The following is an 18,186-nucleotide window of genomic DNA, read 5'->3' on the forward strand; positions in this document are numbered from 1 at the left end:
ACCACTACAGAGGAGGGTTTTGGCGGTGATCCTCAGCTCTCCATCAAGGTGACTCTTCACAAAATTAATCCACCTCTTGTTGATATGATAGTTTTTCGGAAATGTAAATAAGGACACCGAGTTTTGTACGTGATCACATCCAGGTAATACGCATTTCCATGACGAAGGCATAGCTAGCTAGCAAACTGTAGGATGTAGTAACTAATAGTACTGACAGTAACTCGCGATTGAGTTGCAAACTGATGTGAATGGGCTTCAGTGCGTCATCAAGTAGGGGCGTGTCCAGGAGCTCAGGGTCTCCAGTGCGTCATCGAGCCCCCGTTTTAGCCCCGCCCAAATAATCCAGAACACAGCTATGGTGAAAAACTGTTTAACGGTCTAATTCCACAATTCAGTACTTCACAGTTCAGTCTTTGTAATATGATTTAGCAATACATTTCTAACATTTATAATGTGTTTAGATTTTTTTTTTAGAATTGCCTTTACAGGGACTTTAACAATTTTAACAATCCAAAAAGTGCTAATCATTTTTATTTTTGTAAAACTTTTAAGTTGCTAAATAAATCAGATATGGAGGATGGAGCCAGACATAAAAGGAACTCTATTCTCATAATCACACATCTAAAGATCAGAAGGGATCAGTTCATCAGTTCATTGAAACTGAAGACGTGATTGTTCAAGCGCTGCAACTTGCAGACGGTCCCTCAGAGGCAGACTCAGTTCTCTCTCTACAGCTCTCACAACACAAGCGTCTCACTTTTCGTGTAGTGCACACTGAGCTCTCGTGAACTCGCTGCTTCGGCGTTTACTGCATGGTTTTGCCAGTGATTTCATGGTTAGCCTACTGATCGTTTCACGTGCACTCCCTGTTTCCACATCATTAAGGCTCCTTTGGCCACTTTCTTAATTTATACTGCAGGCACCCGGTGGGCTACTTCTCTTATTTACCTTTTAAACGGAAAGTGTTTTTAATGAGGTGCAAATTGACTTGCGGTTGACTTCGATGCTGCGCGTTACTACAACAGAAGTTTCTTCAGTTTCAATATAGACTAACATTTTCCCCTGCCGCATCCTGTCGCGAGGTTGCGAGCAGCGCGCGACGGATTAAATGGATTAATTACCACATCTTCACCTCAGTTTTCAAACAACTGGCATATATATTTTTGTTTGTTTGGAGGCGCTTCTCTCAAAGCGGTTTTAAAAATGAGCGAGGAGGACAGTCAACAAGAAAACGGGGATGTAAGCAGCAAGGACTTGGGCCGTCAGTTTCGTCTGAGACTGTGCGTTTTAAATGAGATATTGAACACTGAACGGGATTACGTGAGAAATTTGGCATTTCTGCAGTCGGTAAGTACTGGGTTTAAAACAAACTCTCTTGAGTGTTGCAGTTTGAGCACCCATGTGCCTGGTTACATGTTGCAGTCGCGCGGTTATTGTTACAGTTACAGTCTCGTTTACTGGCTCATAAACTGGAGATAACGGGCACCGGTGAAGCTGTCAAGCTGTGTTTAAGTCATGTACTGTCGTCAAGAAAGAGGAAGAGGGAGAATACGTGACCCAGGCAGCCTTTCTAAAACAAATTGTGTTGGCTAGGTTATTTTTTAGTCACATTTCATAAATAACAAAACGAAGCACGGGGGACTGTTTTGCAGTGGGACTTCTTGGGGGGTTTTACTGATGCTTTGCAAGGACGCGAATGTTTTTCCTCCAGTGGGTGTTTTAACTCGGTGTTTCCCAACGTTTTTTAGCTCAGCCCGACCGATAAGTCTCACATTCCATCATTCAAATCATTTCATTAAAGGCACTTTTAAACACAAAACTCAAAGTAGCACTTATTTGGTAACAAGTGTCATCCATGGATAACTTTGTATGGAAGTTGTCGAAATGTATGTGCACATACATTTCGACAACTTCCATACAACATGCATTACATGTTGTTTTCTTTCTTTAAAAAGGAGCTGAAAATCATACTAATCATAATTAGTTATCTAATTCCATATTCTCATAGTTTTATTGGTTTATATTATATATTATTATGTGCCACCTTGAACCTTCTTTTCATAGCTCAGGCTGGAATCACTGTTTTAAATGACTGTTTCACAGTTTATTGGGTGATCTTATCCATTGTCTTTTTCTGGTCTGCAGTTTTTAGATATGACTCTGAAGTGTGAGCACTCTCAAATCGAGAAACAAGAGTCAATCACTTTTACTGCCTTTTTAGTAATTCAAACAAGCTCTAACTTAAACTAGTGTATTTCCTGGTCATGTGCCATTTCTTTTAATAAGCTCTGCCTCATAAAAACAGCAGCGACTCATGTGAGCGGTGGGATTTTCAGGTCTTCAGGGCAATCTAGCCAGTAAACCCCCCTGTAACTTTGTTTTTTGTCTTTTGATAAGACCAGGTTGTGCTCATCAGCATACAATCCCGCTCGGCCTCACTGACCTTGCACTGATAAAATATGTAAAGTAAGTAAAAAGTAAATACAGAAAGTGTTTGAAATCTCCAGATAGTGATTTGGCATACTTGACAAGTGTTTTCTTGCTCTGATTAGCATCAGATCGTGACATAGCTTGCCTGGATTAGAGAATAGACAATCATAAACCCGTTCATATTCCAACCTTCCTACATGGTTTCAAAACTAGTTAAGCATTAGTAAACCATGTTATTCACAGTTTTTTTGTGTGCATTTCTCACATTCCACACCAGCGCATTGTCCCTGTTCCAAAACCTCTTGATCCTGGGATAAATTTAACAGGATCAAAGGAACTGGGGAGGATTTACAAACATGCCAATGAGGGGTAAGCAGCCTTACAGTTATTAAACCAGTTTTATAACAGTCCTTCATAATCATATTGGCCTGTTAAGCTCCCGGAGTGCAGTGGCTTTGTGAGGAAGCTGCCAATTGATGACGTCGAGCCGGCTGTGGCAGTTAAAGATTTAAGAAAAATACACTCTTTTGGGTTCTCTGAAAAAGGATGGGTTCACTTGTCCTAGTTATTGTTCTTTCTCTGCATATGGGAAGAATCATAGGCCCCTCTCATCTGCTGAGTCTCAGAGGGTTTCATCTCCCTAGCGGTGCGTCTGATGTTATCTGATCTGGAAGCATTAAGTGAAGCGGGACCAATCAAATTAGTCCCTGCAGATGCACCTGACGGCCTCTCGTCAAGATGTGTTGACGCAGGTGAAGCGAAGCGGACGGTGGTGCATCAGGTGAAAGGAAACCACTTTGTCATTCAGCATCTCTGACTTTTTTCAAGGTCCTCGGTGTGAAAAACAAGGCAGTGCTTGAGATCAATATCAAAGACGTCTGCCTTTTAACTCAAGGCTGGCATGCTAGGTGGTCTTTATGTTCTTTTGTCAGCACACACTGTCATGCCAAACATCACTGGCTGCCACACTCTCTTGGGAGACTGATAATTGCCTCATGAATTTGTTTAGATATTTATGTAAGATACCCAGATAACTTTTATTAGACTGTAAGGTTTCAGGACTGTGACTTTGTTGCTCCCTGAGTGGCTCTTTTTGCGTTTGTTTATCCGTGGAATTCCACAAGGACTCTCAAGCAGATATTACAAAGGGTAATGTCATCGCTTCAAAGGAATAAACCAGGCTGTAATTTCAAAAATGGCTGGCAGAGCTAGAGATTCCCATAAGAGTCCTTTTTAGGCCCATTTTTTTTAACGTCTTTTCTGTTACATTTAGAATTTTAGATCAGAGATGACAAAACGTGTGATGGATTAAGAGTTTGGGTTAGAAAAACATTCATATTAAATCCAGCACATATTAAAAACTTCCACTTTAATGATGACATGTTTTGTAATACTGTCTAGTGAAAGTCTTACATCTACTTCAAGTGGCACTTGGGGGAGGGGGTGTGTCTTAGAAATTCAGTCAAAACTTCATTAGTTGCTCCCATGACTAAACCGTTTTTTTTTTTTTTTTTTTTTTTACTTTATTGACAAATGGATAAAGAAAAGCAGTTGGAAAATGCTTTTTGCATTTTAAAAGTTGCATTTAAAGATCATTTATTATTTTGTTAAACCATGAATTAATTGTATTTGCTTATTTAAAGTTTATTTGTTTATTGTTATATGTAATATATGTTGTAGCTGTTTTAAATGTCTATTAATTTGTTCATTCAAAAATACAATTTTATATTTGTATTATTAAATTAATAATTTATTATTACTACATTTTAGTTTTAAGTGGGACTGTAGTGCAAGAAATAGGAAAAGTGACAAGTTATTTTGGTGACATTTCTTATTAATATCAATATTTAGAACAGCTGTGCTGCTTAATATTTTTGTGGAAACCATGATAAAAAAAATTCTGTAATCTTTGATGAACAGAAAGTTCAAAAGACCAGAGCTCATTTGAAATATAGGCAATTTTCAAAATATTATTTACTGTCACTTTTGATCAATTTTATGCATCCTTGCCACCCAGTAAAAAAATTATCCTAAAAAAAATAGTTCTGTACTAGTGCAAATATTTATAAATCATAGGTGGCAATTTTTTATTTAATTCTGAATTTTTATTTTATTATTTTTCATCTGAAGGCAAAAAGAAAGAAAGCTTTTGTTGCACCAAACATGTCAATGTATTTGTCTGTAGCAGAGCCCAATATAGTAAATCCTTTATAGCAACGTCCCATTTAACAGACATTTTAACCCATCAAGATAGTAACGCAATTGCAAGGAAAGTTTCCCTGAAGCAACCTGAGGGTTAAATGTCTTGCTCAGGGGCAAAAAAGTAGAAGCTTGTGATTCAATTAACTTTTCAGTTCCTAAATGTAAGAGCCTCAGTGTTTGCATATGAACGGTCTGAGGATCCGTTTCCTGTGTTGGGTTGGGATCCGTGCCCCTTCTGATGTCTTTACTGCCAGTCCAGCTGTTGTTAGTTCGTGTGGCCCAGCTGGGCTCCTAAAGACAAGACACTGTTCACCCAAACAGGATGACATGAATGTATGGAGGAGCAGGGGGAGGAAGTCAACCTGGTGCTTCCTGCTTGCCGATGATGTCTCTCTCAGTCCTTACAGGAGGGAAGCACATGCAAGCGTAAGCTTTCTGAGTTATAAATAGTTTTATAGAACTGATCCGCACGGCAGTGTCACAACCAGCTACCCAGCAGCCATATGGCTCAGCTGGGTACACGTCTGCGCCCGCCAAACTATGGAAACTATCCTCAGCTTAGATAAACTACTTCATTTGATGTTTTATGTGTAAACTGCATAGTAGTGCATATTTATATTAGTGCCCAAATAGTGGTCGTCCGATACAGGGCTAAGATCTCTGCATCTGCAAATCTATGAGATTTCGAAGCGTAGATGAAAGTTAGGATTCTTTGCTGAGCATTTTGAATGTTAAACTCTGGGTCGCTGACTCTCGTAGACCCTCCGGATGCTCAGTAGTAGTGATGATCATCATCAGTAGTGGCAGCAGTGCCACCTGTGCTAAACATGCAGCTCTCGCCGTGACTGCCACAAGCTCTGCTGATTACGCTCCTAAAGTGTCAGATTAGCACTGTCTTAAAGTTGTGGCAAATCATGCGTTATAAGCCATGGCACAGAGGCACAAGTCGGCACCAGGAATTTCAGGAATCTGAGCTCAATTAGTTAAGTAGACCTTTTCTTGTGTCCAAGAATCTGATAGCAAACAAACCCTGGGATAATGTTGCTAATTATGGCTTCCTTTTTAATGCTGATGAGTGACTGGTTTTGTTGAGGGGGTTGAGTTTCCTCATGTTCTACTCTGATAACATATCACTTTGAAATACAAAAGTGCTTTTGTAGTTGTTTGAGTTGTTTCTGATGACTCTTCTGATTTTTGTAACACCCAAGGACGTCTATAACATTTGGAAAAGAATTATATGCTAGCATTCATCTCAATGGCAGTAGCTCAGATCTGAACTAATTTTGAATTAGTCACCTGAGCTGTTACTAATGTGACTTATCATTCGAGAACCGCAGGACAGTGACAACACTGATTGGCACAGTCCCAAAAAAGTCCCTTTCACAAGTCAAAGGCAATTGGCAGGAAAAATATGTACATTTCACCCTCCAAAATAAACCTGGGTACTGGTAAAACATCTACAATAAATATAATTATATATTAATGCTATATATATTATACAGTTTAAAAGTTTGGGGTCTGAATATTTTAAACATTTTAATGTCTTTGCACACAGGCTGCATGTATTACAGTAAAAACAGTATTGTAAAATATTATTTAAACTATTTTCTATTTTTAATATAATTTCAGATGGAATTTATTCCCATTATGGCAAATTTTCAAAGATTTTGGACCAATGATAGTTCATCATACCCAGTGCAACACTGCAGAATCAATCATCTGCTGGTTAATGTAAAAAACAGAGCTTTATGTGGCAAATTATCAATGTTGCATGTTTTTCATGTTCAGGATGCTTTTGTGTTAATGTTTTGTACTAGGACATCTTAAATCATCAGCAGCATCAGCAGTGAAAGGGAGGATGTTGTACAAAATAAACAGCAAAACTAGCAAACTAATCCCCCCGTGGCCTTTTGTGGTCTGACAGATATTGTGAGTAAGAACGTCTGCTGATGTTCTCTGTGATATTCAGTATTTTAAGCCAATTGGAATGGCTGAGTTGAAAGTCAAACTTAGAAATCCTAGATAAAGTCGACTGATAGGTGAGTCACTGTGAGGTCCCAAGCACAGCATGAAACTGATAAAGTCGCCTGTGTTCCTGACCGCTCTGTCAGAGGCCTCTGAGGTGTTAATGAAATAAGTGGTTATTCAGATATCAAAGACAGAAACATTGGAATATGTAACCAGCCGACGGTGTAATTGCCGTCACCTGCGCTTACTAGCTGGATTCACACCTCTAATTTAATCACATCTACCTGGCCAGACGCCATGTTACAAATACTTGTGGATAAGGTATGCCTGTTGGCACCTCCTCATCTTTTGCAAACAAGCAGACAGCAAACAAAGCCATGTGTTAGGGATTATGAACACTATCAGATGGAGGAGAGGTATGCAGACCACAGGCATATGGGATAAGGCTCTTAGCAGATGTTCCCAAAATGTTCAATAAACTTCAGATTGTGGCTTGCAGTACTAAACTGACACTTACGTAACTCCACTTTGAGCAGGTTTAAAGCTTGTTTTGTGTTCTTGGATGTTTAATTATTCAGGTGATGAGGATTTATGTGCATATGAGGTCTGTTTTTTTTTTCCTTGGATTTTTCTGTGGGATGGTGGCCGTGATTGTTTACTTGAATTAGCTACAATACCAGTGTTTTCTCACTCTCTCTTGACTGTCAATAGCTTTGATTGTGACTTGACCCCATCACAAACATTGCTATGCAGCTTTAGACAATAGCAGCCTACTTGAGAAGCATGTTTCGCAAAGAGAAGGACAGCAGTAAATGGAAGGCCACATTGACCCTTGACCCCTTTGACCAGGAGAGCTCTGAGGAATTCTTCAGTTGTCCTGAGGGAATTGCCCCTGTGGTTTGTAGCCAGAGGCTAGCTGTAATGTCATGACTCTTGAGATTTTTTTTGGGTGAGATCTCTTTAGATGTATGGCTTTTCCTTTTGCTCCTGAAAGGGAAGAAATATGAACGTATAAGAACTTATTCCACTTACCTCATCCTTGGACAAACAAAGGAGCGTGCACTATTGATGGATGTGGGCTTTGTCAGATTGACTGATTGGAACTGAATTATTTACTCAAGTCCTAAAGAACACTTGGAGATGGAATTAATCTGGTTAGGTTGATATAATGCCTGTTTAAACAGTGAAGTCATTAATTTAGGTAAATTAATAGATTTATTTGGGAACTTAACTAAAGTAGTTTCACATTCTCTGTCTGAACTTTTTTTAATGCAGATAATGGGAATTCATTGACAATTCATTGACATAATGTTTACTGAATGTTAAAGGGATATTTCACTTAAAAATTAAAATTGGCATTATTTACTCGCTTTCATGTCATCTCGTTCATTTTCTATGGAGAATTTTGAAAAACAACACCAAAAAAGGACCACAAAAGTGGTGCTACAGTCTCATTCTTTTGATAGCTAGGTTAAGGTCATTTGATAGCTTTAGAAAAGGCTGAAATGTAAGTCATTTGACCACATGCGTTTTTAACTGCATTACCTCTAGAAGTGGTTAAGCTCAAAACGTTTTAGACTACACCTGTATTTAGGGTTGTCCACTTGTGATCAGATTCAGATCAAAAACAATGCATCATAATACCAAGTGTAAACGGGCCATTGAGTTAGTGAGTTGAACTAGATCTGGATCAGGCTAATTTGTCAATCTTTTTTTTTTTTTTTTTTTAGCTAGTTCTTTTCAAATTAACTGGCTGTTCAGGTTCCCAAGAGTAACCATTTGTTAACAAACTGCACTGATCCAATTTTTGAATTCAATTTACTGAGTTCTGTTTAGTGATTTGGCTGCATGCATCTCTCTGCAGAGGAACATCATCAGTGAACAATAGCTTCAGTTTGGGTCTTTTCTCCACACAAAGATATTTGCTTCAGAAGACATACTTTTTTGGTAATTTTTAGAGCATATAACAGATTGTGTGGAAAAGTAAAGATCATTCAAAATATTGAATCATATCAAATATCAGTCATATGTCATGATAATAATGACAGAACTGCATTTTATGTATCCATGTAGAACTTCATAAAACCTGTTGTTTGATTTAGTCATGAATGCAATAATTCAGTCCGTACTTCAATCTGTCATAACCTCACAGCTGACGTAAAGCATTGGATGTTGTGTTATCTTGTGGGTTTTATTTCCTGTGGTGAGAAGGGAGAGTCTTCTTGCCCAGCCACTGAAGCCACTCTTATGATGATAATCAATGAAGAAATGATAGATTTGTAGTGCATTTGTAATTTGACTCAAATGAAGCAATGCTGCAATGATAATTATACACTTCGTTGCTTCTGGGATGAATGTGCTGCAGTGACATTGAATCCATTATTCTAAAGGGAAGTAGGAATGACACATCAGGAAATTAGATAATATGCACACACACACGCATATAAGCCTGTGGTAAATGACAAAGTAAGCTGCTGCGGGCGTTCACTGCCAAATAAATCCCATTATACGTCAGTACTCTCCAGAGGTAATTAAACTGTATGTGTGTGTTCGAGTACTCAAACAAGCATCTCTCTATGTGAAGTGATAATGATTGCGGTCTGTTGTCGTCGTATAGGTCAGTTCAGAGTCCACTGTGTCCTTTCCCCCCTGTGGTGAATGAACCCCTGGCTCTCGTGGCACCTTTCCATGTGCTCAATCGCTCTTCCATGGAGATGAGCCCAAATGCCTTCCAGATGGCCAATCCAATCTGGACTGAGATCTTATCTGGACTACCACATGTCAGCAGCACCAAGCCTGTGCATCAGTACTGTCCAATGGTCTATCAGTGTTGGATTCTTTGTATGCTCAAGCTCTTTAATGATTGGGGGGTGTGACAAACACTTGTGTTCTTGTGAATAGGGCTGTTCACGGCAGAGTGATGTATACACCTACCTTATGTAGGAAGCATACCGAATCAAAAACAGCTAAAACAAAGTATTGCAATTGATTGTTTACAAGACACGCAGCACTAGTACTATTCATCTTAGGGTAAGGAGTTTCTGAAAAATATTGACCATAAGTATTAAACTCTGGTGTGACGTATTCTAAGGAATCCTGCCTGGCGGATGATAAAACGGACAAAAATCGTATAAACTTACATTAAAGGAGAGACCCAGGTCATATCATAACCAGAATGTGATGGAACAGATACAGCAACCACATAGCAACTGCCTGGCTGCTTTTAATTATTATAATTTTTTTAAATATAATTTTTAGTTGTATTTATTTTTTCACATGGCCAATTTCAATTAACAAATAGTTTTTAATAGTTTTAGTTTTAGTTAAGAATTATAACCCTGCCTTGAACCACCTTGAACACCCTAGCAAACACCCAGACTGTCTTCAGAAGACCCGCATGATCCACATCATGTTTTGGGGCGTAAAATAGTAAAGTCAATGTTTCTACGATAACAGACCAGCGTGCATCTAAAAAAATGATTTATTCAAGAACGTTATGCAAGTTGACTGAAACAATGGTGCCACAAACTTCACATACTTACATCCAGCGTTTAGTTGATCCTGGTAAACGCTCATTGTTACAGTTGTAAACACGACGGCTTACATGAAGGGGGTTTGGCGTCACGATGACTTTGTTTGCAGGCGGACCATTAAAGAACGCAACACACGTCTCCCAGACATCCTGTTGAGGTCAACCAATCAGATGACGACTTCGAAAATCCTGAAGTGTTTCTAGTTAAGTGTGCCATATGCATCAGACAATCAGCCAACGGTCCATGGGCGTGACCTCTCAGGCTGAGTAAGAACACCCTAACAACACCCAACACCCAACACCAACCACACAGAACATACTGGCCACACAACCACCTTGAACAACTCGCTAGCAAACAGAGCACCCGAACATCATGGTGAAGAGTTTGACATTGGCAAACACAATTCTCATTTCCTTCAAAAGTTAGTTTGGGAAATCATCTTCAAGTTCAAGTGCTCTTTAGCATATTCTTTCTCAGCATATCAGTTATATCTCTTCCCTTGTCACTTTCATATCTTTCTCTCCTGTGGTGCCATGACTCATTTCCACCCCTGTGAGCAGCTCAAACAGCCATGAACTTTAAAGCCCCTCATAGCGGAAGTGCGGGACAGGGGGCCGAACTCAAAGAGGACTTTGTTGCAGCGGCCGCTGCTTGAGGGTGATGGGGAGTCAGAGTCACGAAGAAAGAGGGGCGAGCTCGGATCCCCTCTTTCAAACCTCATCCTCCTGCTACTGGGCTCTTTGTCTCCATTAGCTGGGCCGTGGGCACAAAGAGAGGGTTTTTTCCCCTCTCTCCCCCCTTCTCTCTTGGTTTATTTATTCGATTTCACGCCATGCCGGCCAAAATGGCCCCTTCCCTACATCCAAAACTACTTCATACTCTTGCAGCGAGGCAGATTCTCACAGAGAGCCATGAAAGGGCCTTTTGGAAGAGCCAGGGTGTGTTTTTAGCCAGGCATTCACAAGAAGCGTGAGCATCGGATTCAGGACGTTTTGCTGTTGCTCACGTTGTGGGAACCAGTTTGGGCTGTAAAGATTCTCCTCACTTGCACTGGAGAAAGGGGACAAATATGTGGTTTGGAGAACCTCAGGGGGTTCTTCTGTGACCCTTTACTGTTCACTGAATGCAAAAGTACCAGCAAGTAAACAGCACTGTTTGTTTAAAGCGGGAAAATCAACTTTGGGCAGGATGCTGTTAGTCCTACCATGTGCCGAGACATTTAACTGGAGGAAGGCCTGGTGATTTAATGTCTGAGGATGTCCTGGACAAAGGCAGAAATGACAGCATATAGTTTAACAATATTCTGTTGCTTACTACGCAGATACCTTCAGTCCTCAAAGTAGCTACATTTACATAAATAATCTGAGTAATCATATTGATGCCTATGTAAACTCCTCACGCAATCCAATTGATCTCAATCTGAATTAAATTTTGAACAGATTGAAAGTGGCTGTGTAGACATTAAATAATCTTATCAATAGGAAAAAATGAGCATTCAAAATAAAGTTTATAATAAATGATCTATTAACATACTTTTTACTTCTTACAAATGTGCATTTTTATTTACGCCTTATTTACTGGTCAGTTGAAGAGACTGAATATTGACAAAATATTTGCAAAAAAAAGCTCTTCTGACATATTTTTCAGCTTTCCTTTTAGTTGTCATCAAGCCAAAAACAGCAATTATACTCGTGGTGACAAAGTCTGGATTGCAATGTTTAGGGTTCATATAAACAGAACTTTCAGAATTTGATTGGATTCATTCAGACTGAAGAAAATTAGCGCATGTAAATTTACCTAGGGTTGTGACACATACAGTCCTGTAACGCCCACTTTTCACAATCCAGTTTTAGTGCTGTCTACCGTGTGGTAGAACCACACTTTACGTAAAATACGTATGAATACTCATGGACAAATTATGGAGTTGGCATAAGTAGGCATAAGGTTAGTTGATTTAAGTTTTTTATTTTTTTAGAATACCTGAGTAGTACCTTGTTCACTTCATTGTTGTGCATTTAAAACTCCTCTTCATTGTTGTCACAGGGATCTGTGTTAGGCCCTCTGTTATTCTCAATATATATGCTGCCACTTGGAAATATTATAAGGAAACATGGAATTAGTTTCCATTGTTATGCTGATGACACTCAAATCTATATTTCATCACGGCCAGATGAAAACGCTAAATTATCCAATTTGACAGAGTGTGTTAAAGATATAAAAGATTGGATGACGCACAATTTTCTTTTATTAAATCCAGACAAGACAGAGGTACTAATCATCGGTTTAAAAAACCACCCACAAAACCTCTCACACTACAACTTTAACATAGTAGGATGTCCTGTTACTTTATCCTCTACAGTAAAAGACCTAGGTGTTATACTAGACTGCAACCTGTCTTTTGAAAATCATATTTCATATGTTACAAGAACAGCCTTTTTCCACCTTAGAAACATTGCTAAGCTACGTAACATGCTATCAGTTTCTGATGCAGAAAAATTAGTTCATGCATTCATGACCTCGAGACTAGATTACTGTAATGCTTTATTAGCCGGTTGTCCTGCATCCTCAATAAACAAGCTACAGTTAGTCCAAAATGCCGCCGCTAGAGTTCTTACTAGATCAAGAAAATATGATCATATAACACCAATTTTATCATCACTACATTGGTTACCTATAAAGTTCCGTATTAATTACAAGGTATTGCTACTGACTTATAAAGCCCTAAACGGTTTAGCTCCAGTCTATTTAACGGATCTTCTATCGCCCTATAATCCATCGCGCTCTTTAAGATCACTAAATTCGAGGCTTTTGGTCATACCTAGGATATCCAGATCCACCAAAGGAGGGAGAGCATTTTCACATTTAGCTCCAAAACTCTGGAATAGTCTTCCTGATACTGTTCGTTGCTCAGACTCGCTCTCCCAGTTTAAAACTAGATTAAAGACGCATCTCTTCAGCCAGGCATTCATATAATACTTTTAATCTTACAGTTAAATCCAACCTCTAGTTCATAAACGCCAGAGGAGAACTGGCCCCCGACTGAGCCTGGGTTCTCCCAAGGTTTTTTTTTTTTTCTCCATTAGGTCACCTGATGGAGTTTTTCGGTTCCTTGCCACTGTTGCCTTTGGCTTGCTCAGTTGGGGATATTTGGGATATTTAATTTAATTAATCAATCAACAATACTATTGATCAGCATTACCAAATGTGGACATTTTCCACTAGAAACAAGCATTGATGTATTATTTTAATTGAATACTGTGAAGCTGCTTTGATACAATCTGTATTGTGAAAAGCGCTATATAAATAAACTTGACTTGACTTGACTTGACTTGTCGCTGTAGAATTACTGCTGAATGAAAGCAACTATCAGGCAAATTAAATGTTAGGATAGCTTCTGCAGTTTTCTGATGGTCTGAAGATACTACACTTTAAATTTTGATCTGAATTTACACATTAAAACTATTCTTACACCGATGAGTTTTCATTGGAAGCAGTGTTGCGAATATTCTTGGCGTGCTATATTTAGATTTACTGGAGATGATTTGTGGTTGTGAATGTGTGTAAATGTGAAACATTCTTGTTTGATGTGTCAATATATACAGTAGTCATACCCTGAAGGAGAGAGAACTTTAACATGCTTGTCTATCACTTTAGCCCCTTGGTGTAAGACATACTGTTAATTTTGGTTCTTGCTTTTAGTGTAAACCATCCGATCATAAAAGCAGCAAACCTGTGCTGCTTAATTCCAGTCATTTGGCCATGTATGTTTTGACAGTCATCCCAAAGTCAAAAAAGTGGCCATATTTACCTATATTAACAATATGATGCAAGATCCTCCTTAATTTCACCACCTTTTAATTTCATTGAAAGGATCTTAGGCCTTTAGAAAAGTATTATCTTGCCAGATTGTCATTTGTTGGACCATGATATGACCTGTAGGCTTTAGGTTTAGCATTATTTTCAAGAACAAATTGGTTTTGTACATGTTGTTCTGGTATCGCCTGTAAAAACAGCACATCACTGTTTTTTTAATATCTCACTTCTGTTTCTACATTCGATTAGTAGGAATCACATGCTGCAGCGAAGGCTTAGAAGTGTGCCTTAATGCTTTTTGCGTTTCTGCTTTTTCCTTATCTGAAGCTTCCCTTATGGTGTTAAGCAATTTAGGCTCTCCCAGACCACTGACAAGCTCTTGCTTAAAATGGGATTACAGCTATAGCTGTTATTTTATTTTATTATTTTGAGCTAACTATTCTCAGCGAATTGGCTCAGGACAGAGCTAACAATTAAACGATAATTACCGCGATATAATTTTCCTCTATGAAATTATTACAAAAGTTTGATAAGTGTTTGATATAATGTTTTTGCACTATGCAAATAATGCTGCCCATGCATGTTGCAGACCATTGTACCAGTGCCAATGCCAATTTACCTAACTGATAAGCGATGCCATTTCTGTTGCGTATGAGAAAGATAAAATGCAAAAAAAGCCAAAAGCAGAACGAAACAGCTGCTTTTTTGAACCGCATAACACGGACCATTTATCAGCTCTTCTTTTTTGTTAAGCTATAGCAGATTTTGTGCATTTTGTATTATACTAAACGGATACTGTTTTTCATGACAAATACCGTAGAAACAATATAGTTAGTGAGGTGCAATGCGTGGTTTTACCTGTGGTTAACATGATCCAAATGCAATGGAAGACTAAATTTGACCCTTTTAAAAATGAGTTTAAAAAAAAATGTTTTACAGATGTTACTGTTTTGGTAATGAACATAAATTTACATCTGCGTCCCAACTCAAGCTACTGCTACTGTCAAATGTGCCAAACATGTAATATTAATCTGTGAAATGTTTACCTGTTTGGCAAGTATTTATGATGATAAAGAGTAATCTGCTGATAAAACTAACCGATAAAAACAACTTTCATACAGGAGCAAAAATCTGCTTTTAAACTTAAAAGAAATAAGGATTTGACATTTATCGTGATAATAATGGACTGATATGAAATTTTTTTATCATGCGTGACCTTTTTTTTGGCTATATTGCCCAGCCTTACTAACAATCTTAAGTGCTATACCTTTAGTCGACTTGTTTTAGTTGATGATTTAGTGGGGCAGTCTTGTTTAAAGAAATTGCTAAGTTTACCCTAGTTTCACAACCAGAGGTTTAAAAAAAACATGTTGCAATAGCCAGACTTGTCCCTTATTTCAATAGAGTGCCACTATATTGGCCATGTGTGACAGACTTTATGTGCTTAAAAGTTGCATGCGGTTAAAACAGGATCTCAGTGACACATAAGAGAATATTCTAGTAGTAGGTGAGTATCTGGACTACCCAGTGTTTTGCTGTAAAATACATTTGTTCACAATTAACCAAAGGTTAATTTTTACAGTGAAATAATGATGTGACTTTTGATGATATTGTGCTCCATATCCCAGTACACATTGATTTGTCCACCATACTTTTTTCCACCGTCTGTGGCCTGGCGCTGCTAGGTCAACCAGAACAGTGCTAGTCTCGACGTCTGCTAGTGGCAGAAGTGGTGGCAGCAGGCTCTTGACCCTCAGTCCTGTTGGGAGAGGTTGAAGTCCATGACAACATATGGCCAGTCTGGTTTGGTCCACCTTACTGTCTGACCATCTTTGCCTGACTGCTTCACATCAAACAAAAGGCTTGTTGCCCATGTCTGACCTTCTGTCTTTCCACAATTCAGCGCGGCTGGTGGCTTAGATCTCCAGTGATGTGAGATGGGAAAGTACATCAGTCAGATTTCCATCTCTTTTAGCATAATTGCGCAATATAATAGTGTGAATTCACAGTGTTTTACTCTGTAAAATTATACTTTGTGTCTCTCGGAAGCTTCACTTCCCTCACATCAAGAATGGCTTCAAACACACTATTCTCTAAGGGTTTGAAGTCTTCAAGCCGAACTTTACCTCAGTCAGTGTGTCGAATGGATTTGCGAGTCTAAGATATACTTATACGATTTTTCCACTCTGTTTTAGCAGTGCACTGGCATGCATGTGGGCTAATTCTCTGCGCTGACAGGCACGGACCACACAAAGCTTCTTCACACCGCACCGTTTCCTATCTAGAGTCATATCCTTCCTCTTTTTGTTTTTCGTAAAGAGAACTCAACATTATTTCCCCCTTCCTCACAAAGTTTCACCTCAGTTCATCCATTGCTCTGATTTTGGGTGGCGTTTATTCTTTAAATGACATTAAATAACTATGATGTTTTAAAGGAAGATTCTCATTTCCTTATTACGCACATTTACCAAACACTGGAAAGTGAAAACCAGACAATCGTTGCTGAATCATCTTCAAACGGAGCGCACAGATTGCAATGTCGGATATGTTCGGAATTACATAATTACTATGCATGTTGTAGTATACACTATATACCTTTTTTTCTGAAATACTTTATAATTAAACATCAGCCGTAATTACACTAAACATTTTAAAGAGTTGAAATTTACATTATTACATAATACCATTCTGTGTCACATGACTTCAAGTTTCATGTTTAATGCAACTATCATGTTTTGGCACATATCATCTTGAAATCATCTTAAAATTTTGTATACTGATTAAATAATGGGCCAAGAGATCACAGTTGATATTACTTCTGATTCATCAACAGTAGCACACTAAAAATAAAGTTCTGTGCATACTGCACTTTTTTATTGTACATATTGAAAACATGCATGCTCTGCGTTCAGATTATGTTAGTGTGCTATTTCAAATTTAAACAGCCAATCTAATGCATTCTCATTTGTCCATACTTGCAGAAGGCAACACATTGGCATTGCTAATGTCGACTAATTGAGTTGCAGTGGTGTTTGTTTATCAGAGAGGGACAAAGTGGTGTTTCTGTTCGCATGATAATGAAAGACTCTCGTCTGTGAGAGAGGACGTAAAGGAGGTCATTGGAGTGGCCCATCGCCGTTCAGTGTCAGACCGCTCCAAGAGCGAGCAAGTGTGACAGAAATGCCTCTTCATGCTGGGCAAAAGTGAATGGATTTCACTCATGTCCTTCTCTCAGCTCTGAGACTCTGGTATAGATCTGCCCATGTGCCATTGTTAGAACTGAACTGCTGCTGGTTATATCTGCACCACAGCTGGTTCAGTTGCATCTGAAAGGTTCAGGTGTTTTTCTGCTGATGACACGTTATTGTTGTTCATACTTAGATTTAGGCTACTTAAATTGAGATTGTATGTAAATATATGTTCATAAATATAAAAAAAAGTCCTTAAATCAATTCCGGGGGCAAATACTGCACTTAAAACAATGTACATTTTTATGAACCTGTTTTAAATAAATATTCTGGGTTAATGTCTTTCAGTCAAGTCACCACTGACAATATTTTTGGTTCCTCAATTTGTAAAAACAAACCAAAAACGTGCTGACAGCAATGCACATAACGTAACTGTTTTGAGGAAATTATTTGCTGCTGATGTCGCTTAACTCTTATAGGAAAATTCCTTTAATGTACACATGATTCCTAGGGAGGCACCGCTGTGAAAGAAATTGCCATGACTACAGGCCCGCCTATAACAATGCCACAAGTACATTTACTTTACATTGATATTCTGTCCAGGCACATCCATTCCAAAGGGGCTTATGGGAATGTCATCATCACAAACGAGTGCATGTTCAGTGCATTGCGTGTGTTTATACGTGCAAGCCTTCACAGTTTCCATGTGGTATGTTTTTTGGCAGTAGTCCATTCTCAATACAAGGGTGAAAGGCCGTGCAAGCTACAAACCACTTTTTTACCCTTCTATCTCAATAATGGCAATCATTGTTTGATAACGCACTAATTTAAAGGAAAACCATCTAAACAATGAACAGTGTTGATGTATTGTGTGCGGGAAACAGCAGCCTTTTTGTGACGGAAAAAGTTTGTTCTGCCTTTTCCTTCCTGAAATGCAAGAGGCCAAGGTCTCGCTCTTGTCACTGAATTAGTCTCAGTGTTTGGTTAAGGTCACCCTGTGTTGCAGGTGGCAAAATTATAATGTCTGTTTCCTGGCAAAGCATTTCATTGAG

The 18,186-nt window shown here is 38.7% G+C and overlaps 1 protein-coding gene across 1 annotated transcript in view; it reads left to right on the top strand.

Moving 5' to 3' along the window:
- Positions 1-744: 744 nt before the first annotated feature.
- prex1 (phosphatidylinositol-3,4,5-trisphosphate-dependent Rac exchange factor 1) overlaps positions 745-18,186 on the top strand; it is a 74,563-nt gene continuing 57,121 nt past the window's right edge. The window contains exon 1 of the mRNA XM_084138683.1: positions 745-1,347. Within this exon, the coding sequence (XP_083994809.1) occupies positions 1,204-1,347 (144 nt within the window). The 5' untranslated portion in view covers positions 745-1,203. The remainder of the gene's footprint in view (positions 1,348-18,186) is intronic.

Source organism: Abramis brama, assembly GCF_963993115.1.
Source record: "Abramis brama genome assembly, chromosome: 16".
In the NCBI taxonomy this organism is placed as follows: Eukaryota; Metazoa; Chordata; class Actinopteri; order Cypriniformes; family Leuciscidae; genus Abramis; species Abramis brama.